Genomic DNA, 25,573 nt, shown 5'->3' on the forward strand with positions numbered 1-25,573 from the left:
TCCTGGTTAATTACGCTTTTATTGGAAGCTCACGGCGCCAGAGAGAAGGCGAGTGCAGCCTCTCAGACCATCTCCCAGCCCCAGGGGAGCACCCGCTCGGGGTGACAGGGTGCCTGCGGCTGGCGGGGCTTCTCACCCCAGCAGCCGCCCCAGGGGAGCACCCGCTCGGGGTGACAGGGTGCCTGCGGCTGGCGGGGCTTCTCACCCCAGCAGCCGCCCCAGGGGAGCACCCGCTCGGGGTGACAGGGTGCCTGCGGCTGGCGGGGCTTCTCACCCGGAACTACTGATGTTTGTGGTCAGAGCAGAACCAGAAAGACATCTCCATGGATGCGTCACAGCCAGTGTAAGAAAGGGGTGCCTGGCTTCTGAACCGCAGGGCCTCTTAGCAAACAGGTTTGCGACAAACCCACGGCAGGGCACGCCTGTCCCTCTGGCTCAAAGGGGACCAGCTGTCGTCCAGAAAGTGCCCGATGTCTTGGCTCTGCTGGTCAGAGCATGAATGGACCCACCTCAGTGCCCCGTTACCCACATGGAGTTCATCCCCTCTGCCCGGGGCCCCTCAGAGGCTTACGCCAAGTGGGGCGCCAGTGGGAGGACCGCCCTCTCAGGAATGTACCCCACAGGCAGGATCCCATGGGCCACAGGCAAGCAGGGGTGACCTGGTCAACCTGAGTGGGCAGAATCGTGTGCCCACCCGGCCTGTCCAGGACCTGTGGAGGGATGGAGTGTCTGTCCAGCAGGCAGGCATGGTGGACGGACAGCTCTCTGTTCACCCAACAGAACAGTGGGGCTCTGAGAAGACTCCTGCCGAGAGAGCCATGTGTCCTGGGCTTCACGGGGCCAGCTCCGGGCCCCTGGACCAAGTGGCCAGTCGTCCAGCCTGCTGCAGGCTCTGAGGGTTGGAGGCTCTGTGGGCCTGTCCCACAGGCAATGCCAAGACAAGATGGAGGCCCCCAGTCTGGCTGCAAGGGGCCATCAGGCATGGGTGGGCAGCGTCTTGTAGGGGTTCAGGATGCCCTTGGGGTCCAAGAGGGCCTTGACCTGCCTCATGAGCTGCAGCGCCTCAGGGGGCTTGCTGTAGCCGAGGACGTCCTTCTTCTTAAAGCCCAGGCCGTGCTCAGCACTGACACTGCCCCACTGACCCGCCGTCCACTCGTACACGTAGGGCTCCAGGGCGCCCAGCAGGGATGCGCAGAAGGTCTCGGCTGTCACGTTGAGGTGCAGGTTCCCGTCCCCTGGAGGGGCAAGGGTGCACCGGTCAGTGGGACCTCCCCTGCCCCCTGAGGCCCTCTCCTCCCTGAGGCCCCTGCCTTCCCCAGGCCCCCACTCCCAAGAGCCCCCAGCCCCGCCCCGCCGCCCTTCACACCACTGGCTGCTGATCTGGGGGTGGTCACTCCCCTCCTCCAGGGGTCGCAGCACCCCGGCCACACACACGTTTCTCTCCAGCCCCCCAGCCCTCCTGTACAGACCCCCTCCCCAAGGGTTCCCGCCTGAGACAGACAAACATCCGCCTAACCTGCGCGAGCCTGGCGGGACCACCAAGGCTGCTGCAGGCCCGGGTCCCCCAGCACCCAGGAGGCCGCTGACTGGGTGACCTGCAGCCTCTGACTCAGTGACCTTGGCCCTCTGACCCTGTGACCTGGGGCTTCTTATGCCCCCTCCTCCATGCACGTCTGTCAAATGTAGGGAGCAAACCAGGGACCCCTCTCCCACCAAACGTGGCTCCCAGAACACACCCAGGGTGAAGGCTCTGAAGACAAGGGGAGCACTGCGGAGAGAGAAGCTGGGCTCCTTTAATACTCATCCACACCAGCAGCCCCCCTGTATGGACCTGCGGGATCCACACAGCCCCGGGGTCCACCCCCCTCACCCCAGCCCCCCACGCCTTGTACAAGCAAATTCCCTCCAACTCAGCCTCCAACAATTCCCACAGACAAAAGCCTAAGACACACACACCCCACAAAAGCCTAAGACACACACACCCCACAAAAGCCTAAGACACACACACCCCACAAAAGCCTAAGACACACACACACCCCACAAAAGCCTAAGACACACGCACCCCACAAAAGCCTAAGACACACGCACCCCACAAAAGCCTAAGACACACACACCCCACAAAAGCCTAAGACACACGCACCCCACAAAAGCCTAAGACACACACACCCCACACAAAAGCCTAAGACACACACACACCCTACAAAAGCCTAAGACACACGCACCCCACAAAAGCCTAAGACACACGCACCCCACAAAAGCCTAAGACACACGCACACCCCACAAAAGCCTAAGACACACGCACCCCACACAAAAGCCTAAGACACACACACACCCCACAAAAGCCTAAGACACACGCACCCCACAAAAGCCTAAGACACACACACCCCACACAAAAGCCTAAGACACACACACACCCTACAAAAGCCTAAGACACACGCACCCCACAAAAGCCTAAGACACACGCACCCCACAAAAGCCTAAGACACACGCACACCCCACAAAAGCCTAAGACACACGCACACCCCACAAAAGCCTAAGACAAAAATCACAAACACACAGAAAAGAAACCATGATGACCTGCGACCCAGTGATTTCCAAAAGCAGAAAATAAACACTTCACGTGTTTACAAAAATAAGAGAGAGAAGATAAAACACGGACCAGAGAGAACTTTTCAATATCCAGGCCGACCTTCTAGAAATGAACGAGATGGTCACTGAAAGAGACCGTCTGAAACGCTAGGAGAGCCGTAGTGGAAAGGGAAACAGACAAGCAGAGGGCTGGGGCCACGCCGGTGGAGAGACGGAGGCGTCGCGAGCCCTCGGGGGCGCTCTGGGCGCGGGAGCGGGGAGACAGCGTCCGCAGGGACAACCAGGGGGCGGTGTCTGAAAGCAAAGCCCACGGACTCCAGCTGACAGACACTGACCCACCTAAATAAAGCTGGGAGAAGCCAAGGAGCCCCGAGGACAAGGGAGAGATCCTAAAGCGGATTTCTCCCCGTGGAGCACCGCTGGCCCACAGCTGCCTGCCGACAGCGGTCAGCGACGCCTCCTCTCTGCAGAGAGCAGGACTGTCAGACCAGAGTCTCAAAGTCCACTGTGGGGAAACCACTGAAGAGCAGAAGGCACACGTTTTCAGGCTAATAAAATCCACGCCGTGCTGTCAGCTGCCTTCCCAGCCCAGAGGAAACTCTAAAGGCAGGGCTGGGACACCAGGTCAAAGACGGACCAGCAGTGTGGGTGAGTCTAGTCAATCACGGGCTCCCACGGCAGTAACAACAGCACTCCCACTGGGGCTAGGGAGCATCGCGGGACCAGGATACACTGCAAACAGAAAACAGAAGCAGACGATGATACCCAAGGGGCAGGGCCCCAAGCTCCCTGCTCCGAGGGCCAGTCAGGCTCTCAGGGAAACAGGGGTGTCCGGGGGTGGGGGACAGAGAGCTGACTGTAAGGAACTGGCCCAGATGACTGTGGGGACACGGTTAGCCCAGCATCCGCAGGGCCGGCCAGCATTTGGGCACCCAGAGACGAGCTGATGCTACAGCTCCGGGCAAAAGGCCACAGCAAGAGTCCTCTTCTGTGGGGGATGTCTGTGTCCTGTGGCCTGGGGCCTTCAATTGATCAGGCGAGACCCTCCCACATGGGGAGGGTGACCTGGTTTACTCAAGGTCTGTGGATAAATGCTAATTTCATCTTAAAACTATGTTCACAACAATGTCCAGACTGACGTCTGACCAAGCATCTGGGCACACGGCCCAGCCAAGCTGATACACAGGTCGCCACACTGTTTGGGAAGAGGGTCATGATACTGATTAATCTCCAACTCTTTTAAGGTAGGACCACCCTGATAACTTTGCCAGAAGAAATATCAACAATCTCAGATATACAGATGATACCATTCTGATGGCAGAAAGGGAAGAGGAACTAAAGAGCCTCTTGATGAGGGTCAAAGAGGAGACTGAAAGAGTGGCTTGAAATTCAATAAGATCATGACATCTGGTCCTGTCACTTCATGGCCAATAGAAGGGGAAAAAGTAGAAACAGTGTCAGACTTTACTTTTGGGGATACAAAATCACTGCAGATGGTGACTGCAGCCATAAAATTAAAAGACGCTTGCTCCTTGGAAGAAAGTTATGACAAATACAGACACTGTATTAGAGATCAGAGATCACTTTGCTGACAAATGTCCTTACAGTCAAAGCTCTGGTTTTTCCAGTAGTCATGTACAGATGGCAGAGCTGGACCATAAAGAAAGCTGAGCGCTGAAGAATTGATGCTTTCAAATTGTGGTGTTGGAGAAGACTCTTGAGAGTCCCTTGGACTGCAAGGAGATCCAACCATTCCATCCTAAAGGAAATCAGTCCTGAATATTCATTGGAAGGACTGGTGCTGAAGCTGAAGCTCCAGTACTTTGGCCGCCTGGTGTGAAGAGCTGACTCACTGGAGAAGACGATGACGCTGGGAGGGATTGGGGGCGGGAGGAGACGGGGACGACAGAGGATGCGATGGCTGGATGGCATCACCGACTCGATGGACATGAGTTTGAGTGAACTCCAGAAAACAGTGGAGGACAGAGAAGTCTTGCACGCCACAGTTCAGGGGGTCAAAAAGAGTCGGACACGACTAAGCGACTGAGCAGCACCACCCTGACACACGTGCAAGTCCAGGGACGCTGCCGAGAGAACAGCCAGGCACAACGTCCTGTGCGTAAATGGAAACAAACTCTGAGGAAAAACACCAACAAAAGAAGGTAATTCAGTTCATTTCAGTTCGGTCGCTCAGTCGTGTCCGACTCTCTGCGACCCGGTGAATCACAGCACACCAGGCCTCCCTGTCCTTCACCAACTCCCGGAGTTCACTCAAACTCATGTCCATCGAGTCAGTGATGCCATCCAGCCATCTCACTCTCTGTCGTCCCCTTCTCCTCCCGCCCCCAATCCCTCCCAGCATCAGACCCTTTTCCAATGAGTCAGTTCTTAGCATGAGGTGGCCCAAGTATTGGAGCTTCAGCTTCAGCATCAGTCCTTCCAATGAACACCCAGGACTGATCTCCTTTAGGGTGAACAGGTTGGATCTCCTTGCAATCCAAGGGACTCTCAAGAGTCTTCTCCAACACTGCAGTTCACATCAATTCTTCGGCGATCAGCTTTCTTTATAGTCCAACTCTCACATCCATACATGACCACTGGAAAAACCATAGCTTTGATTAAACAGACTTTTGTTGGCAAAGAAGGTAACAGATCAGAGTAAAAAAAATAGAAGAAATGAGGGACAAATAGAAGGCCCAAAGTGAGACCAATCCAGGTCACTGAGAGACTACAGTCTCTGTAAGTGAAGGGCAGCAAAATATGCCACCTCAAAACAGGTGGCATAAGGATTATTTTGAGCTGAAACCAACTGAGAAGAAAGAGACACAGAACAGCCCCCTGCCCTCCATGCACCTGGAAGCAGGACGAGAGTGTGTGAAGGTGTCCCCAGGCCCGGAACAGCTCCGGGCTTGGCCTGCGTGAGGCTCAGTCTGCCAGCTCCCTGCGTGTTTACAAACCTTCCACAACTTCCCCCGGACGTCCATCCTCGTCCGCCATCCATTCTGTCTCCACAGAGGCACCGCTCTTTGCTAAAATGCCCTGCAAGTCGGACCACCTGAAACTGAGCAGGGCCCTGTGGGGTCTCTCTGTCCAGCCTCCACGACCTTCCCTGAGCTCCAAAGGGGAGACGCGAACAGTGCTAATCAGGGAAGGGAGGGGTGCAGAGACGGGGAGGAGTAGGCAGAGCAGCAGGGCGGCAGGGGCGGGGCTCTCTGGCCCCATCTCCCCAAGGACTCATTGAAGAGAATGAGGCGACCTGTAACAATCAGAGCCAGGTGGGCCCAAGATGGCAACGAGTCAGCCTCCACTAGACCTTGGGCCTCGTACGCGTCACCATAACCAGCCAGCAGGCCAGTGACTCACCCGCCAGCGCGCTGGGGCCAAGGTGGAGCCACAGAGACCAAGGAGCCGGCTGTGATCCGGTTCCTGGAGACCCCCACCTCTCCCTGAAGCAGCTGGAGTAATCCTCCCCCTCATTAGCTTATGAAATCACTCGCCTAATACACACCGGCCACCCCATATACGGGGGGCTCTCACCCTGAGATGGCCCGCGCTGTGCAGGGTGTCTCTCTCTAAATGAACCCGCTTCTTACCGACTGTTTTGTCTCTCACTGAATCCTTTCTACAATGAGACATCAAGAACCTGAGCGTCATTAAGTCCTGAGACCAGGTGCGTGATCTTAGTTAACAGACCATGGGTGGACGTCCCCAGTGGTCCAGTGGTTAAGACTCTGCCTGCCAACGCAGGGGACGTGGGTTTGATCCCTGGTCCCAGAAGATTCCGCACGCTGCAGGAAAACTAAGCACTGCAGCTCCTGAGCCTGTACGCTCTAGAGGCGCTCTTAGAGTTGCGCTCTGCAACAAGAGAAGCCTCTACAGTGAGAAGCCCACTCCCCACAACTGGCAAAAGCCCACACGGCAGTGAAAACCTAGTGCAGCCAAAAGTAACTCAATAGCTTTTAAATGTCACACGCATGTTGCACGCTTCATTGCTCAGTCATGTCCATCTCTTTGTGACTCCATGGACTATATTTAGCTCACTCCTCTGTCCCTGGGACTCTCCAGGTGAGAACACTGGAGCGGGTTGCCAGGCCATCTTCCAGGGGAATCTTCCCAACCCAGGGATCGAACCTGTGGTCCCTGCTGCTCCTGCACTGCAGGTGGACTCTTTACCGCTGAGCCACTGGGGAAACCCAGAAGTCACATAGTACATGTGAAAGAAATTTAAAACAAGAAAGAAAAGAGCATGGATTTTGGCCGCATTCGAGTCCCTGCCCCCACCACGTGGGTTCAGGTCCCAATCTGAGGTACATGGTTTCAGCTGCACCTCAAGGGACGCATATGACAGTGTCTCCGAGCTTTACAGAACTCAGCGCCCCATAAGTGTAAGATGTAAGGCGCTTCATTCCACAGAGGATCCCAGTTTGCTAATCTGGAGAAGCTCAGGAGACACCTGAGGCCAGGCTAGGGAAGTGCAGGCCCTGCTCACACCCTGGTCCTTATCATCCACCCCACCCTGCGCTGACCCCTTAAACTCCTCACGAGATCCTCCCGGCTTGGGACACAGTCTGGGGGCAGGAGCCCACTGTGTCACCCCTGCCTGGCAAAGCAATAAATCTATTTTTTATTACTTCGCCCCAAACTCTGCCTCTGAGATCTGATCTGGCACCACTGCGCAGAGGCTGAGCTCTCAGCATCAAACCAACAGCCCAGATCTCCACCTTCAGAAGCAGCAGAGGCACCAGAAGGGGGCCCACCCTCTGCGGGGGGCAGGGGGCTCGCTCGGCAGCTGACAGCCAAGCAGGCTCCAGCAACCGGCGGCGCAGAAGACAGGCTGGATCAGGAGGCTCTGCTCTCAGCACCCGGCACAGGCTGGGGAGACTGGCGGCGCCCCGGGCAGGGACCACACTTCCACCAGCAGCGCGCTCCACCCAGTCCTCTGCCCACCGCATGGTCAGCAACAAGCCCATGGCCTTCAAGTGGACGGAAAACTCCCGCATGTTTGGAAGCTAAAATACACAGTTCTGCCCACCTCGCGGGTCAAAGAAAAAATGACGAGGGAGATCAGAAAGCATTCAGAACCGAAAGATGACGAGAGTGCCCTCAGACGGGGGCATCATCTGGCCAGCAGCAGAGACGGGACAGAGGGAGGCACCCGGGCGTCCCCGACCCACTCCTCTTCAGAGGGGTGGCATCGAACGCCCAGGGGAGCGGACGCCCAGAGCGGGCTGAAGTACCGGGCGTGCAGGGCCAGCGCCTCGGTCACAGGACACAAGGCCCTGGAGCCGGGTCTGGCCCCGGTGACTCCTGCGGGCGCTCTTGGATGCTGCCAAGTCTGAGGAGGCAGGAACAGGTACACTTTAAAACCAGCAAACACCACCTGTGTGCTTACGTGGAGGGAAATTTAAATACACTGAAGAGCAGAAAGGCTGGAAATCAATGAGCTACATATTTAATTTTAAAGTCAGAAAAGCAATGGTGATGCCTGAAGGTAAAGAAGAAATAGCAAGAAAAGCACAAAACAGAAAACCCACAAAGGAAAAGACCAGCAAGGCCCAGCGCTGCCTCTGGAGAGACTGTGAGATCGACAAACACCCGAACAAGAGAGGGAGAGGTGTGGACGGGGCCGCCCCCCTGTCCCAGTGACGAGGGCCCGGCCGCCAGCCCCTGCGCCCACAGCCCCGCGTGGAAACCAGGCCGCACCCTGGCCCGAGACAGGTGAGCCATGCGGAACGAACCGTTTCCAGCCCAGACTCCCGCCCTCCCCGTGCACAGAGAGCAGTAAGATCACCCCCGGCACGCCTGGCTCTGTGAGGAGCAGTGACACTGTGCTGTGTGCCTGCGCGGGCTTTTCTGGCCCCAGCACAACGCTCCGACGCATCCTGGCTGCTCCCCGGCCTCCAGGAGCAGTCCCTCTGCACCGTCCAAGAGCCCGCTCCCCGCCTAGAGCTCTCACTAAGGTCCCAAATAAAACTGAACTCACAACCTTCGGGTTGTACAGAGATAAGAAACAGTCCAAATCCGGACTTAGTCCCCCTCCACAAGCGCTGGACACGGCACAAAGGATAAGAACAAAGTGATGCCAGAACACTCAGAATCTTAGAAGACACGGACAAAAGGCCAGAAAAAAAAATGACCAAAGTCAATTCTGAAGAAAAGGAAAGCTGGGAGAGTCCTGTAGTTATGAAAGAAAGTGCTTTGCAGTCAATCTCCTCAAAAAAATCACCCACAAAAAACTTCAGGCCCAACCACCTTCACCTGCAAGTCACTAAATGTTCAAAGAGGAGATAATTCCAAGCTGCTGGACGCTTCCAAAGAGGACCCCCCAGGTTGCTCTATGACTCTGAGCCCAGCCTCCAGCCTGGACAAAGGGAACCTGACAAGGCAGGACGGAGGAGGTCCTCCGCAGGGTCAGTAAACGGCATCAGACAAGACACAGAAGGGTCCGGCCATGCTGGGTTGACCCGGAGACACAGACCCACTCGCCCCCAGGTCCAGAGAGATGAGCCCTGCGGGGGGTCAACGGGAGACCGGAGCCCGGCACCCGGGCGGACGCAGAAAGAGCACTTGGCAGACTCGGCACTCGCTCAACTTCCAGAGTGGAGTTCCTCCAGGTGCCTCCAGGTGGCGCACTCAGGGCCCCCACACAGGCCCGGGAGGCGGGACTGAGCCCACGTTATGGAAAGGACAGCAGAAGCCCAGGCAGAGGTCACCCCCACACTGTGAAAGGGCGGGGCTTTGAGACACCCGGTCCCAAAGGCTCCTGAGAATCGAGGGGGATGAAATTGCTCCTTCCTGTGAATCAGTAACTTATAAACGTGACTCTTCTGCACAGAATAATGACCGGAACTGGCTTTAAGACCCTATCATCTGGAGGGAGGGTGGGGTCAGAGATCATTCTCAAACATGAGACCCCCGTGATCAGGCCGGTCCCCTGCCCCAGCCAAGCCCCAAGCCCAAGCTCCCAGGGCAGGCCTTCCCGGGACGCCCCAGGCACGCCCCCCGCCCCGCGGGCTGTGCTCACCTAGGTGGCCGTAGCCCACCACACGCTTGGCGCTTGGGCCGAGCCGGACACGCAGGTCGTCCACAAGGTCGTACAGCCTGTCCAGGGGCAGCGAGAGGTCGTACTTGTACACGTAGCCATCATGGCTCAGAGCCTCGGTGATCCTCTCCCTGAGCGCCCACAGCATCTGGAGGGGGGACGGGCACCGTCATCCCAAGCAGGCAGGGCTGCGGGGTGACCCCGGGGTCGGGAGGGAACCCCAGGTGACAGAAACGTCCCATGCGGTGACAGAGGCGTGGCTTCCGTCCGAGAACCCACACTGGACGGAGGTCCCAGACGCAGCCAGGCGGGCCCCTGAGGGCAGACACCCAGGGCCCCTCGGGGAAAATCAGCGCTGACCCTGTGAGCCCAGGACCAGCCACGTGGGGTAGAGCGAGGTGGACAGAGGGGTGCCCCCAGCCCGGAGCTTGCGGACACAGGCAGGGACCTCAGCACAGCCACGCGCCCTTCCCAGAGCCCCACGATGTCCTGTCCCGTCACAGACGCCCAGGGAGGGTGTCCCCAGGCTTGTCCCTCTCATCCCTCCCCATCCTCCACTCCCCTCTCCACGTCGCAGGAAACTTTCTGGACGCAGGCAGCTTTCTGGGTAAGGGAAACCATCATTCTCTTCATTTATTTTTTAACAAGCCCATGGTGCAATAATCACCCTGAGTAAGGAACAGTTCCTCGCCAGCACGGGATACATAGCAGGCGTATGCGTTTCCCCAATCGTTCAGCACTGTGGGTCGCGCCCTTCCTGCACCTGGGGGCCCAGACCATCATCCTGGCCTGACGCTCCTCCCAAGCCTGGGGTCCGGCCACATCCCCGCACGGCTGGCCGGCCTGAGCCCGGCAGCCCCGCCCACCCTGCGCAGCCTCCTCAACACCTCACGTCCCAGCGCGGCCACAGAGCTGCAGGCCCCTTGCCCACCCTGCCCACTGCTCCAAACCCACCCTCTCAAGAATTCTCCGCCTGCAAACACTGCTCCCTCAACCCATCCAGGCTCAAACGCCCCCAACCCCACCCCGCATCACCCCCAGGCCCCTGGACGCCAATGCTTGATAACAGGGCACTGAGGCAGGCAGCATGACCCCTGGGGTGGGACCCTCCCTGGCCCCCAGCAGACGGCCCAGGAGACCCACCCTAGCCCCACCCGCCCCGCAAAGCAGCCTGCAGCTCAGTGCATCCAGTCGGAGCCGGGGCCGCTGGAGCTGGGCCCTCCATGAGAAGACGCGTACGTGTGCCTGGGTCGTGTGCACTCAGCAGACAGGGCCCGGCTCTCAGGCCCAAGGCCCAGCGGTTCCTCATTCCCAGGCAACTGACAGCGTGTTTAGGGGGAAACAAGGGAAATGTGGGAGGTAAGACCCAACACTGGGCCTGGTGGGGACAGGAGGACAGGCCCCAGGACACAGCCCATCCCCCCAGGACGCAGCCCATCCCCCCAGGACTCAGCCCCATCCCCCCAGGACTCAGCCCCCATCCCCCCAGGACTCAGCCCCCATCCCCCCTAGGACTCAGCCCCCATACCCCCTAGGACTCAGCCCCCATCCCCCCAGGACTCAGCCCCCATACCCCCTAGGACTCAGCCCCCATACCCCCTAGGACTCAGCCCCCATCCCCCCAGGACTCAGCCCCAAGGACTCAGGCCCCATCCCCCCAGGACTCAGCCCCGATCCCTCCAGGACTCAGCCCCGATCCCCCCAGGACTCAGCCCCCATACCCCCCAGGACTCAGGCCGCATCCCCCCCAGGACTCAGCCCCCATCCCCCCAGGACTCAGCCCCCATCCCCCCAGGACTCAGCCCCCATCCCTCCAGGACTCAGCCCCCATCCCCCCAGGACTCAGCCCCCATCCCTCCAGGACTCAGCCCCCATCCCCACAGGACTCAGGCCCCATCCCCCCCAGGACTCAGGCCCCATCCCCCCAGGACTCAGCCTCCAGGACTCAGCCCCCAACCCCCCAGGACTCAGCCCCATCCCCCCAGGACTCAGCCCCAAGGACTCAGGCCCCATCCCCCCAGGACTCAGCCTCCAGGACTCAGCCCCCATCCCCCCAGGACTCAGCCCCGATCCCTCCAGGATTCAGCCCCCATCCCCCCAGGACTCAGGCCCCATCCCCCCCAGGACTCAGGCCCCATCCCCCCCAGGACTCAGCCCCGATCCCCCCAGGACTCAGCCCCCATCCCCCCAGGACTCAGCCCCCATCCCTCCAGGACTCAGCCCCCATACCCCCAGGACTCAGCCCCCATCCCCACAGGACTCAGGCCCCATCCCCCCCAGGACTCAGGCCCCATCCCCCCAGGACTCAGCCTCCAGGACTCAGCCCCCAACCCCCCAGGACTCAGCCCCCAGGACTCAGCCCCATCCCCCCAGGACTCAGCCCCATCCCCCCAGGACTCAGCCCCATCCCCCCAGGACTCAGCCCCAAGGACTCAGGCCCCATCCCCCCAGGACTCAGCCCCGATCCCTCCAGGACTCAACCCCGATCCCCCCAGGACTCAGCCCCCATCCCCCCCAGGACTCAGGCCGCATCCCCCCCAGGACTCAGCCCCCATCCCCCCAGGACTCAGCCCCCATCCCCCCAGGACTCAGCCCCCATCCCCCCAGGACTCAGGCCCCATCCCCCCCAGGACTCAGGCCCCATCCCCCCCAGGACTCAGCCCCATCCCCCCAGGACTCAGGCCCCAGGACTCAGCCCCATCCCCCCAGGACTCAGGCCCCAGGACTCAGCCCCATCCCCCCAAGACTCAGCCCAGCCTCACAGGAAGGAGTGGAGGGAGCGGCTGACAGGAAGGTGGTGGGTCACTGGGATGGGGAGCAGGACTGAAATCCTGGCTCAGGAGACGAGGGCCTCCCGGGAACCCAGACCGGAGGGCCAGGCAGGAACAGGAGGGGTGGCAGCCCCATCCCCCCAGGTCCCTGGACGGTGGCCGTGGCCACCCAGCTCCCACGCCCGCACGGTGACAGCGGCCTCCCTCCACACCCTCTGGTGAAGCCCCTCTCGGGGAGCCCCCTCGCCCTGCCCAGCCACCTCCACCCCATCCATAGGCCCTGACACCAAGAGCATTTCAGGGAGGCGGCCGGCAGGCGGGTCCCAAGCCACAGCCCGTCTCACTTTAGTGTGTGGAGGGGCATCACCCACCCTGATTCTCCTCTCGTCGCTGCCCAGGGTCCCATCGGTCACCAGCCCCAAATCCAGCACCTGCTCCAGGAAGTGGCCCAGCTTCTCGGCATCGTGCCGTGGCCCGGAGCCCGCGGTCTCGACAAGGACGTAGAAGGGGCTTTCTGGAAGCGCAGAGGCAGGGTGAGCAGCGGGCAGCGCTCAGGGGAAGGCTGGGGCAGGACCACCGGTGCCAGGGGGCTCCAGCGCCTCCCAACGCACTGGCGTCACCCACAGAGCAGCCACCGGCTACTGCAGCTAAAAGACAGGTCCTTCACTGTAAGAGAAGACCGACAGTGCCCCTCCACCCCGCCGAGACACGGCACAGCCGGTGCTGGGGCCGGCACCGTGCAGTGGAGGGTGCGGCTCCACTCATCAAACCCCAGGGTGAGCAGAGGTGTGGTGCCTGCCATGGTCGATGACTCCCCAGGGGCCCTCTGTTCATCCAGGGGCCCTCCACACCCCCAGGGACCTTCCTACCCCCACCCCAAGGGACCCTCCACTTTTCCAGACCCTCACACACAGAGAAGATGCCACGTGAGGGCCCTCACCAGAACCCAGCCCCCCTGGAGCCCTGGTCCTGGACTTGCAGCCTCCAGGACAGGGGAAATCAGTGCCCTTGCTGAGGGATGCGGTTCCGTGAGGGCGGCCTAGGGTGAGACCAGGGCCACTTCCTCTGGTCAGTTTCAGGGGTGAGAGCGCCAGGACCTGCAGCTGTGCGGGTTTACACAGACGCACACAGCGCACAGACTCCAGAACCAGGCGTGACGAGCTCGTCAGCTAAATCAGAACGAGCTGGCTGAGCTCTGGGGGCCGGCATGTTGTGGGGGGAGACTTCTCCCAGCTGAGGAGCCGGCAGAGGGTCCTGACTGCGTTTGGCTGTTCCAGAGACCCCAGGGCTCCGGCACAACTGCCAGCATCTGACCCAGCTCTGCAGGGGAAGGGATCTCAAGGAGAACCCTGCCCTCAAGAGCAACGGGGATGCCAGAACCGCGTGCTCCCTGGCACTGCCACTCCGCAGACGCGCTGGAGGCCCGGCACCTTCCAACAGCCCACACGCCATTGGCACAAAAGGTAAGGCGGGCACTGCCCGCAGGCAGGGACGGTACCTTGCACGGGGCAGGAGAGACCGAGGTGGAGCCTGACCAGCCTCACGCACTCCGCGTCCATGAACTCGAACGCAGACAGGACCTCGCCCAGCATCGCCCTGCAGGTGCGGAAGGTCTGCAGAACCTCAGCAAAGCCCGGACAGCCTGCAACGGGCATGGCGAGAGGACAGGGGGACTGGCACGCAGACACGGGGCCTCGCCACAGGCCACCCGAAGCAGCACAACCAACCCGCCCGGCCAACAGCCACTTGGAAAGTCACAAACATGCAGCCAGAAACCGGCCCCTCAGGAAGCAGTTTGGCCATGTCTCTATGACACCCTGGGCCTGCAAGCCATTCAGGGCACGTTTCCCGGCCCCCAGCTCTTCGCAGTGCCCCAGCACCCGGGGCTGGCTGCCAGGCGCCCAAGGCGGAGCGTGGACGTCCATGTGTGGGCAGGCGGGGCGGGCCCAGAAGACCTGGTGGGCATGGGGGTATGCTCGGCCCTTCTGGGCAGGGATGGGGAGGCACTGAGGGGTCCCGGGGAGGACAGGGAGGAGGGTCAGGGGCTGGGACCCACTCTGTGGGGCCAAGGAGCAGCCGGGGGCGACCTGTGAACCCCAGCAAAGGGAGTTGAGCGAACTGGAGACAGATCGGAGGAAAGCTTCCAGAATGCAACACAGTGGACTGGAGGGAGACCCACACGGCTACGACACGTGGAGACCGACAGCCTGGAAGGCCCTCCCATGTCTGACCACCGTGCTGGGAGGAGAGGGGGCCGGGGTGGCTGCTGAGGACGGGGTGGAGGGAAGCTTCCGGAGGTGGGGCGTTTAAGAAGTTCCAGAAAGGAAAAGAAATACGCTCTCACAGGAGACACACCGGGACCCATAAAAGACCAAAGGAAGAGAGGAAATCTTTAAGTTGGCCAAAGAAAGAGAAACAGCCCCTCAGGGCGGCTGCAGGGGACAACAACCCACCACCGCTGACCACGGAGCCGTGAGGAAAGCCGCTCCCCACAGGACAGGAGACACCAAACACCAGGGCCGTCTTCCAGGAAAGGGGAAGAGGGAGATGTCCCAGACAGACTCACATGGACTCGACAGGGACCCATAGCCCCAGGCATCCATGACAGAGCAACCAGGATGTGTTCACAGCGTGGGGCCGGGAAAGCCCACCACAGGAGCGAGGGAAGGGCAAACGTGGAATTACAGTGATGACCAGCACGACGGAAGGGATGGGTGGACGGCCAGAATCAGGACGACAAGGCCACGGGGCCCAGAGCCTAGCGTGGGTGGACGGGGGCAGGGGAGGAGAGGCCCAGCGAGCACATACACGGGCCCCGGGGCAGGGGAGCCGACAGGCTGGAGGGCGCCCCGACGCGCTCGCAGAGATGGTGGGGAGGGGTGGGGGGTCGAGCTGCTGGCCCCACCAGGTGGACTGACGCCCCCGGGATGAAGACGCGGCCCTGGATCTGGCACCGAACGCCGCTTCCCTGCGAACCTGACGGCGTGGGTGAGCGAGTGACAGTGTGAGTGTCGGTCGCTCAGGCGTGTCCGACTCTTGCGACCCCAGCGACCACAGCCCGCCAGGCTCCTCTGTCCATGGATCCTCCAGGCAAGAATCCTGGAGGGGGTTGCCGTGCCCTCCTCCAGGGGATCATCCCAACCCAGGGATCAAACCCGGCTCTCCTGATTTATCTTCCTGTAGTTTTGCTTCCTTTTGGTCTTTACCCTACAGCATAAGCTGTCATAAGAATACCAAACACCGGGTGGATAAGACGTGCGAAGCCCCGGTCCTTTCACAGAATAAAGCGCACCCTGTGCAGACCCCACCGTGCGCACCAAGGCCAGGTCCCGGCCCATGGACGGAGGGAGAAGCAGGAGGAACGGGGAGGGCAGCCCACACGGCTGCAGGCAGCTCCCCCGGGACAGGCAGGGCCGCCCAAGAAGCCCCCCGGAGGCTGGCGGAGGGCGCCTACCGAGGAAGGCCACGTTCACCGCGCTGGGCTTGGGCGGACACAGGATGGACACAGCCGTGATGACCCCCAGGGTGCCCTCTGACCCGATGAAGAGCTGCTTCAGGTCGTAGCCCGTGTTGTCCTTTCTCAGAGACGTGAGGCAGTTCAGGACGGTGCCGTCAGCCAGCACCTGGAGATGGTGTCAGCACTGGCCCCATGCCGCCCTGCGGAGGCCAACCCACCCCAGGCACCCTGAGAGCAAGCCCCGGGGCGGAGCAGGGAGCACCTGGGATGGAGTAGGGAGCACCTAGGATGGAGCAGGGAGCACCTTGTGTTGAGTGGGGAGCACCCAGGACAGAGCAGGGAGCACCCTATGTTGAGTGGGGAGCACCTCGGGTGGAGCGGGGAGCACCCGGGACGGAGCAGGGAGCACCCGGGGTGCAGGAAGGCAGGAAACGGCAGTGCTCCAGTGCCCCCAGCCCCGCACTCCTCGTCCGCTGACAGGCACCTCAGTCACGCTCTCTAATCCCATCTGACTCTCCTTCAGTGAATTTAGTCAGAAGCTTTAGTGAAACAACTTGCAAAAGCCAGCAAGATACTCGCAATAAAAACAACCTACAGCCAGAGAACAAAGCTACAGGAACCTTGTGATTTATCAGACGGAAGCGGCCCCCTCCTCGGGTAAACACAGAGTCCGGGCTTTAGAAAACCCCTGGGAGCTGTGACGGTGGCCTGACCGGGCTCCTCCGGGCACAAGCCCCCGGAAAGCCAGCAGGCAGAATGCCACCGGTCCGGGAACCTGCTCAGGGCAGCAGCTCCCACAGCAGCCCTTTGTAGGGGCAGGGTGTGCATCATCGCCTCGTGGGAAGCCAGAGAGTGGGGTGCTGCGTGTAACCCCCGTGGCCTGGGTGGGGCCCAGTGGGGACCAGGCCGCACCCCAAGGTGGCCTCCCTGCCCACCTGAGGCCCGAGAGGGCGGCACCAGGGCTGGACCTGCAGCACCCCAGGTGCCCGTGCATGGGAGCGAGGGTGCACCTGACCTCTGAGCCAGGGGTCTCACCAGAGACCTCGCATGCTCAGGTCCGGCCAGTTCCCCAGAAGCAGGGCCAGCGCCCGGCGGCAAGTGTCCCCAGCTCACCACTTCCAGGCCCAGGACCGTCCCCCGCAGGGAGCCGTATCGCAGGAACCGCAGGCCGCCCGCATTGGTGGCCACATTTCCCCCAATGTGGCAGCTGCCCTTCGCCCCGAGGTCCAGCGGCATGACAAAGCCCCGCTCCTCCACATACTGGCTCAGCGCCTCCAAAATACACCCCGCCTGGCAGACCAGGACCCCTGCCGAGCAAGCAGAGCCCCCATGGGGGCCCTCAGGCTCAGTCCAGGGGGCCCAGCAGGCTAAAAACCCTGGGAGGGGCATCCATCCGCCCAGGAACCAGGGCGAGGAGGAAAACGGTGCGCCCCATCCCTCCCCCAGAAGATGCCTTTATGAGAAAAGAGAAAAGCCCAGCGAGACCACGTGGGAGAAACAGGGCTCACACACAGGCTCACGCGAGGGAGCGGTGAGGAGGGGTCCCTACGAGGCTGGGGCTCTCAAGTGCGGGTGGGCTTCTGCCCCAGGGCACATGTGACAAGTCCGCAGACAATCTGGGCTGGAGATGCTGCTGGCATCGACTGGGTGGAGCCTGGCATGCTGCCCAGCCCCTCAGTGTCCAGGTTCCCTGGCCAGAGAGCATACTCGGCCCAGGGGTCCTGCCTGAGAGGCACCGACAGAGTTGTGGGGCCTGAAGCTTCGAAACTGTGGAGCCCTTCATACGCCCCGCAGGTCTCAGGAAGAGTCAGAGTGGCCGGGAGGGGCCAGAGAACAGCTCAAGTCCAGGGATCAAGGGGCCTGGGCGCCTGGCTCAGGCGGACGGGTGGCTGCTCGTCCCCCAACCCTGGGCCCGGGCCCCCCCCGGCCCAGCCCGGTGGCCGAGAGGGAAGGCCCGGGGGAGGCCGGCCTTACCTGACACATCGTGGAAGCTGAGGACCTGGTTCATGAGGGCGGTGGACAGGATGATCTCGTCGAAGACCGGCGTGCTGCCGCCCACCATGCCCGTGTTGCCCCCCTGTGGGTTCACGGCCAGGTTCCGCTCATGACAGTACCTGCGACATGCCAAGGACCAGGCTCAGGGCCCTCTCCGACTCCCACGCCAGCACCCCGGGGGGACACCGTCAGGGCCATGAGACCCCAGCCTCTCCCTCCTGCCACAGCCTTGAGGGGCTGCCCCCTCTGTCCCCACACACAACGGGTGTCTGAGGGGCAAGTGACCCCGCAAACCACGGGGGGAGCAGGTGGCCATGGTCTTCCCAGGTCATGGATGAGGCCAGGGCCGCCCCAAGGCTGCTCCTCCGAGCGCAACAGAGCACCCGCTGCCGCCCTGCCTGTTCCCCTAGACAGCTGTGGCCCCAGGCACTCAGGGCCCCTCCTGCCCCCCCACTCCGCATCTCTGCTCCCCTTTATCCTGGGCTGCCCACTCCTCCCCTGCCCATTGCCCTTCAGAGGCAGGTTAGAGTCACCAGCAGCACCTCGTCCCCAGCCAGCCTCCTACCAAGCAAGGACCTGAAGAGACCGTGCCCTGATGGGTCAGGATCTGGGCGCTGGGGCCCCCACCCCGAGGGGCAGGCTGCCCACCTGCGTCACATGAGCCACCTGCCAGGCGGCCAGCCTCCAGACGAAGCTCAGACAGAGCAGTGCCAGGTGTCCCGGGGCCCTGAGCACACCTCCAAGGGGCAGCAGGGACAGAGCACTCTTGGGGACTCACCTTCCACGCATTGACAGTGACATGGAAAGTAATCAGACCACAGGCACTGCCACATGGAAGGGAGAAGACCACGGTGTGGGAGACACAATGCGATGACGCTTAACAACCCACACACGTGGCACTGCCACATGGAAGGGAGAAGACCACGGTGTGGGAGACACAATGCGATGACGCTTAACAACCCACACACGTGGCACTGCCACATGGAAGGGAGAAGACCACGGTGTGGGAGACACAATGCGATGACGCTTAACAACCCACACACGTGGCACTGCTACATGGAAGGGAGAAGACCACGGTGTGGGAGACACAATGCGATGACGCTTAACAACCCACACACGGGCACTGCCACATGGAAAGGAGAAGACCACGGTGTGGGAGACACAATGCGATGACGCTTAACAACCCACACACGGGCACTGCCACATGGAAGGGAGTAGACCACGGTGTGGGAGACACAATGCGATGACACACGTGCAGGAGCGCGCTTGAGCTGACAAACCAAAACGTCATCAGTGGTTACATTTGCAGAGGAAAGTTTTGGTTGCTTTTGCAACTTTTTTTTTCTTTATGGCTTTGAACGTTTTCCAATTTTTCTATAGTAAACACGAGCGTGTAGGGATAGAAAACATCAAAGCAGGCGTTTTTCAAGAAAAGGCCTGTGCCTGCTGCTGCCCTGGGCGTCGAGGCTGCCCGGCTCCCCCTGGAGGCCGCAGCTCCGCTCAGCCTGCTCAGCCCGCCCTCCCGTCCCCGCCTGTGTGGCCGCGGGGTCCACGTGCTCTCTGTCCCGCGCTGGTGACGAGGGAGAGGGGCGGGCAGGGCGCCTACCTGAGGATGTGTGCCACCTCCTGGGTCGTCCGGGGCCTCAGCAGCACCTTGCTGGAGCCTGTGGGACAGAAGCCACGGTCACCCAGGAGGGGCGTCCCGCCTCCCGGGAAGCTCGCCCGCCAGCCTCCAGGCCTAGAGCCCGACTCGCTGAGGAGGGCCCGCCCGGGCAGCCCGTGGGCTGGAGCTGGGCCCGGGAACCTCAGCGGCAAGGGCCCGGAGTCCTCTCCACTGCAAGTGACTGGGTTTCCCTGGGAAGTAACCTGTGTCGTGTGGGGACACCTGAGGCCACGTGAACACCCGGCGCCCTGCAAGCAGACGCCCATGAACTTCAGTGTCTGTGGGTCATCCTCATCCGAGTCTGTTCTCTGGCAGATGCTTCCAAATGCACCCATGCACCCACACTCATGAACCCACTTCCTGCTCCAGGAAGGGGCCTTCCCCACCTCGCGTATTTATAATCTTGGCCATCTGTCCACAGGGGTGCAGGCTGTGGACTCTCAGTTCTTGGTTATCATAAGTTATCTGATGCCCCGTCGCGGCCTCACCTGTCGGCATTCCTGACCACTGCCTCGAAGACAATCGAGTTTCTCTCCACGCTCTCAGTTTCAGGGAAAGTGCTTTAAGCAGCTAAGAGGCTGCAAGAGGACAGGAGGCTGTCTCGCGTGTGTCCCTGCTGTGCCACTGGCTTGTATGGTGCTCTGAGATCAGGCTGTAGCTTCTAGCCTATTTTCTTACTATGAAAGCCATTTCTCATTTGCTTTTCATCAAGCGAACCGTGTCTGCCCAGGCGGTTGGCTGTCAGGCCTCCGGGTCCTCCAGGGCAGCAGAGTCCAGGGGCCCTGGTCACCCGCGCGGCTCCTATCGGTTTCACTCGCTCGTGTTTCTCAGTACCTGAGCTCCCACTGTGTGCCCAGGCACAGGTACAGAGAGAAAAGCAATCCCCCGCCCCACGGAGCTGCCTTTAACGGGGAAAAGGGTAAGAAAGTGACCCAATGTGTTAATAAGGGGAGGCTACAAAGAGAGCATCACTATGAACAAAGCTAGTGGAGGTGATGGAATTCCAGTGGAGCTATTTCAAATCCTGAAAGATGATGCTGTGAAAGTGCTGCACTCAATATGCCAGCAAATGTGGAAAACTCAGCAGTGGCCACAGGACTGGAAAAGGTCAGTCTTCATTCCAATCCCAAAGAAAGGCAATGCCAAAGAATGCTCAAACCACCGCACAATTGCACTCATCTCACACGCTAGTAAAGTCATGCTCAAAATTCTCCAAGCCAGGCTTCAGCAATACGTGAACCGTGAACTCCCAGATGTTCAAGCTGGTTTTAGAAAAGGCAGAGAAACCAGAGATCAAATTGCCAACATCCGCTGGATCATGGAGAAAGCAAGAGAGTTCCAGAAAAACATCTATTTCTGCTTCATTGACTACGCCAAAGCCTTTGACTGTGTGGTTCACAATAAACTGTGGAAAATTCTGAAAGAGATGGGAATAGCAGACCACCTGACCTGCCTCTTGAGAAACCTGTATGCAGGTCAGGAAGCAACAGTTAGAACTGGACATGGAACAACAGACTGGTTCCAAATAGGAAAAGGAGTACATCAAGGCTGTATATTGTCACCTTATTTAACTTATATGCAGAGTACATCATGAGGAACGCTGGGCTGGATGAATCACAAGCTGGAACCAAGACTGCCAGGAGAAATATCAATAACCTCAGATATGCAGATGACATCACCCTTATGACAGAAAGTGAAGAGGAACTAAAGAGCCTCTTGATGAAAGTGAAAGAGGAGTGAAAAAGTTGGCTTAAAGCTCAACTTTCAGAAAACTAAGATCATGGCATCTGGTCCCATCACTTCATGGGAAACAGATGGAAAAACAGTGGAAACAGTGTCAGACTTTATTATTTCTGGGCTCCAAAATCATTACAGATGGTGATTGCAGCCATGAAATTAAAAGACGCTTACTCCTTGGAAGGAAAGTTATGACCAACCTAGACAGCATATTAAAAAGCAGAGACATTACTTTGCCAACCAAAGTCCGTCTAGTCAAGGCTATGGTTTTTCCCGTGGTCATGTATGGATGTGAGAGTTGGACTGTGAAGAAAGTCGAGCGCTGAAGAATTGATGGTTTTGAACTGTGGTGTTGGAAAACACTCTTGAGAGTCCCTTGGACTGCAAGGAGATCCAACCAGTCCATCCTAAAGGAGATCAGTCCTGAATATTCATTGGAAGGACTGATGTTGAAGCTGAAACTCCAATACTTTGGCCACCTCATGCAAAGAGTTGACTCATTGGAAAAGACTCTGATGTTGGGAAAGATTGAGGGCAGAAGGAGAAGGGGACGACAGAGGATGAGATGGCTGGATGGCATCACTGACTCGATGGACATGAGTTTGAGTGAACTCTGGGAGCTGGTGATGGACAGGGAGGCCTGGCATGGGCTTGCAAAGAGTCGGATACAACTGAGCAACTGAACTGAACTGAGGTCATGTTATCTCTGAAATCACTTCAAGAGACAACACAAAAGTGAAAGTGTTAGTCGCTCAGTCGTGTCCGACTGTTTGTGACCCCATGGACTGTAGCCCAGCAGGCTCCTCTGTCCATGGGATTCTCCAGGCAAGAATACTAGAGTGGGTGGCCATTCCCTCCTCCAGGGCATCTTCCTGACCCAGGGATTGAACCTGGGCTTCCTGCGTTGCAGGCGGATACTTCACCATCTGAGCACCAGGGAAGACAACACAGGCCTGAGGAAATGCTATTGAGAAGGCAAGCGGGGCCCAGATGGAGAAGCTCCAAACTGGTGCGGGGTGTGGCAGGAGGAGAGGGAGGCTGGGCGGCCAGGCCATCTTGCAGGGCCCGCATCCCGCCCAAGCGAGCTGCAGAAGGGACAACAGGTCCCCCAAAAGACGTGTAGACACCCCACGCCGCAGAACCCACAAACGTGACCTTCCTTGGAGAGAGGGTCCTTACAGATGTAATTAAGGATCTAAACTTGAGATCATCCTGATGAGGGTGGTGCCCCAATGCAAGGACAGGTGGTCTCATGAGAGAACAGAGAGGAAGACACAGGGAGAGGCCGTGTGAGGAGGGACAAGGGCGGGAAGATGTCACAGGCCAAGGTCACCTGGGGCCCCAGGAGCTGGAGGAGGCAGGAGGGACCCTCCACTAGAGGGAGCCCTACCCACATCTGAGAGCAGAGAGGAGACATTCTAGTCGTTTGAGCCCAGCTTGCGGTTCGGTGTTACATATTAGCCCAGGTGTTGGGCTGCAGCCATGAAATTAAATGACGTTTGCTCCTTGGAAGAAAAGCTATGACCAACCTAGACAGCATATTAAAAAGCAAACATTACTTCCGTCTACTGAAAGCTATGGTTTTTCCAGTAGACATGTACGGATGTGAGAGTTGGACCATAAGGAAAGCTGAGCACCGAAGAACAGATGCTTTCAACTGTGGTGTTGGAGAAGACTCTTGAGAGTCCCTTGGACTGCAAGGAGATCCAACCAGTCCATCCTAAAGTAGATCAGTCCTGGGTGTTCATTGGAAGGACTGATGCTAAAGCTGAAACTCCAATACTTTGGCCACCTGCTGCAAAGAGCTGACTCATTGGAAACGACCCCGAGGCTGGGAAAGATTGGGGGCGGGAAGAGAAGGGGACGACAGAGGATGAGATGGTTGGATGGCATCACCGACTCAATGGACATGAGTTTGAGTAAACTCCGGGAGCTGGTGATGGACGGGGAGGCCTGGTGTGCTGCAGTCCATGGGGTTGCAAAGAGTCGGACACGACTGAGTGACTGAACTGAAGCCTTGCCAGGAAGTGAGTAGTAGTTAACACACACACGCCCCTCAGAGCAGCTGGGGGGGTCAGCTGTTTCATCTTAATTTGCAGATGTCCTGCATCAGAAAAGCGTCTGTGACACCGCCCAGAGTTCCTGCACCCAGTGCTCACCACTGGCCACATGGAGTCTCAGGCTGTTCCTCAACCCTGCCCACCCCAAGCATGAAGTGTGAACAGACCCTCACTCACCTCGGACCGTCCTCAGCCAGTCCACGTTGGGAGCTTCGAGCTCCTCCGGGTCTGTGATGACCCTGCCAGGGACGATTTGCTCCAAGGTGGCCAGGTCATCCTCAGACACCACAGAGAAGGGCAGCCGCCGCACAGGGTAGCGCTCCGGGGTCAGTGTCACCTCAGGAGCGCGGGAGGAGGCCGAGGAGCTGCCTCGTCGAATGAGGGGGCTGGTTCCCCAGGCCCCTCGCGGGCCGCCCAGCCCAGGGATTCTGGACAGCTCTGCCCACATCCTCTGTCGCACGGAGGCTCCCTGAATGCAGGCTGCCCGCCAGCAGAAGAGCCACGCAGGCCACTTGGGCACCAGACAGGGCATCATCACTCCTGCCCTACAAAGTAAGTGATCGGACCTATGACTCTGGAACAGCACGGAGATGATACAAGGGGAGCACCTGCAGGGTGGGGAGACAGCTCAGCAGGGCCCCAGGCCCACAAGGGCCCAGAAACGCACAGTGGCTTCCACAGCTGCGGTGGCAGAGTGAGGTTTGGACCACCTGGAAGAGGCAGGCTGGGTGGGCACAAGGGACAAGAGGCCTTCAGCTGACGCAGCACGGCTCCTGGCAAGAGTCACCCTCTGACAAGTTCCGAGATGAACACCCCTGGCTGAGGCCACCCCCACCCCTGTGGTTAGCTTTAACACCTGCAACAACCACACCTCCCTTTCAGCCCCTCTTCCTTCACAAGGAACAAGCAGTTACAGTGCTGTAAAGGACAGGTGCCATTTCCCTGGTGGTTCAGCTAGTAAGGAGCCCACCTGCCAATGCAGGAGATGCAAAAAACGTGGTTTCAATCCCTGGGTCGGGAAGATCCTTTGGAGAAGGAAATGGCAACTCGCTCCAGTATTCTTGCCTGGAGAATTCCTTGGACAGAAGAGCCTGGTAGGCTACAGTTCACGGACTGGGGTCACATACTTGGACACGACTGATCGTGTGCACACACATGCATGCGTGTCTCACTCTGCGACCCCGTGGACTGTAGCCAGCCAGGCTCCTCTGTCCCTAGGATTGCCCAGGCAAGAATACTTGAGAAGGTTGCCATTTCCTTCCGCCTGGAATCTTCCTGACCCAGGGAGTGAACCAGTGTCTCCTGAATGTGCAGGTGGATTCTGTACGACGGGGCCACCAGGGAACAAATGGTTAAAATAATAAATCTTATGTTTGTGGATATGCGGGGGTCAGAGGGAAGCTCCTCTGGGCCCCACCTTGGGGGCCCGGGAGCGCGCACACTCGCCAGGCAGCCCCCGGGGAGGGGAGCTGGGTGGCACACCGGTATTCCGGTTGCTTCCAGCTCACCTGGCGCTCAGACCACCCGGACGGCTAGAGGGGCGGCGCCCTCGCGCGGGGTCACACCTCAGAGTGACCTTGAGGACACGCTCGGAGCCCTGGGCGCCTGGAGGCAGCAGGCGCCGCACCCGGGGGTGAGGCTTAGACGAGGCGCGGACGCCAAGCCCCCCGTTCAGGGCTGCGCGGGGCAGCTGAGCAGCGCGCTCGGGGCCGCACTCCCGCCGCGGGCCGCGCGCCTGGGGTCGCGGCCGTCAGGGCGCCACCGGGGGCCAGGCGGCGGCGCCCCGGGCACGCAGTCACCCGGCCTCGTCCGGAAGGCCCGGGGCGCGCGGCCTGCGCGAAGGCCTGACCGGATCGGCCCGGGCGGTGGGATCCGAGGGCCCCGCGGGCGCCCGCCGCCCCACGACCGCGCGCTCCCGCGGCCCTCAGCCCCTCCGCCGAGACCCCGAGCGGCCGCGCGCACGCACTCACGTCCGCGTCCCCGCCGTAGGCCTCCCGCCGCCGCGGAGAGTGGGCGGGGCGGGCGAGACTGCGCCTGCGCCGGAGGCCCTCGGGGACCCCGCCCACCAAGGCCCCGCCCCGACACTGGCCCCGCCCACATCTGGGCCCCGCCCCTTTCGCCGTGATGCCCGGCTGCATCCCGCTTCCCCCGCGAGGACAGCTGGCCTTGAGCCGCGCTGGCATCGTCTAGCGTGGTCGCTGCACACCCTCCCACGAGGACTGGCCCACGTGGACATCCCGCCTGACCCCAGAGCGTAAC

General features: G+C 60.1%; 1 protein-coding gene across 4 annotated transcripts; it reads right to left on the minus strand.

Moving 5' to 3' along the window:
* On the minus strand, window positions 1–25,333 carry D2HGDH (D-2-hydroxyglutarate dehydrogenase). Of its 4 annotated transcripts, XR_016037147.1 has the most exons (11): window positions 25,285–25,333; window positions 23,492–23,859; window positions 19,461–19,518; window positions 17,834–17,973; window positions 16,973–17,166; window positions 15,857–16,025; window positions 13,901–14,044; window positions 12,774–12,916; window positions 9,614–9,779; window positions 2,929–3,321; window positions 1,102–1,235 (listed from the first exon to the last, which is right to left on the minus strand). XR_016037147.1 is itself a non-coding variant. In XM_055402809.2 (10 exons), the coding sequence occupies exons 2-10, from the start codon at window positions 23,847–23,849 to the stop codon at window positions 976–978; spliced, it is 1,632 nt and encodes a 543-aa protein (XP_055258784.2). In that variant the 5' UTR covers window positions 23,850–23,859; window positions 25,285–25,333; the 3' UTR covers window positions 1–975. The 4 variants fall into 4 exon arrangements, 3 of the variants coding, with proteins under 3 accessions (XP_055258784.2, XP_055258785.2, XP_055258783.2); XM_055402809.2 differs by lacking the exon at window positions 2,929–3,321 and having other exon boundaries at window positions 1–1,235; XM_055402810.2 differs by lacking the exon at window positions 2,929–3,321 and having other exon boundaries at window positions 1–1,235; window positions 25,281–25,298.
* Between the last annotated feature and the right edge of the window lie 240 nt (window positions 25,334–25,573).

Source organism: Moschus berezovskii, chromosome 4, assembly GCF_049115385.1.
Source record: "Moschus berezovskii isolate FMDL1 chromosome 4, NW_MosBer_1.0, whole genome shotgun sequence".
Taxonomy (NCBI): Eukaryota; Metazoa; Chordata; class Mammalia; order Artiodactyla; family Moschidae; genus Moschus; species Moschus berezovskii.

What these genes read in the sequence shown, in the direction of transcription:
- D2HGDH (XM_055402809.2), bottom strand. Translation starts at nt 23,849, where the DNA reads ATGATGCCCTGTCTGGTGCCCAAGTGGCCTGCGTGGCTCTTCTGCTGG. An exon ending in TCTCTCCTGCCCCGTGCAAG is followed by an intron (nt 12,917 to 13,900) that starts GTACCGTCCCTG and finishes CTGCGCTTCCAG; the next exon opens with AAAGCCCCTTCTACGTCCTT. An exon ending in GGTGGGCTACGGCCACCTAG is followed by an intron (nt 1,236 to 9,613) that starts GTGAGCACAGCC and finishes TTGCCCCTCCAG; the next exon opens with GGGACGGGAACCTGCACCTC.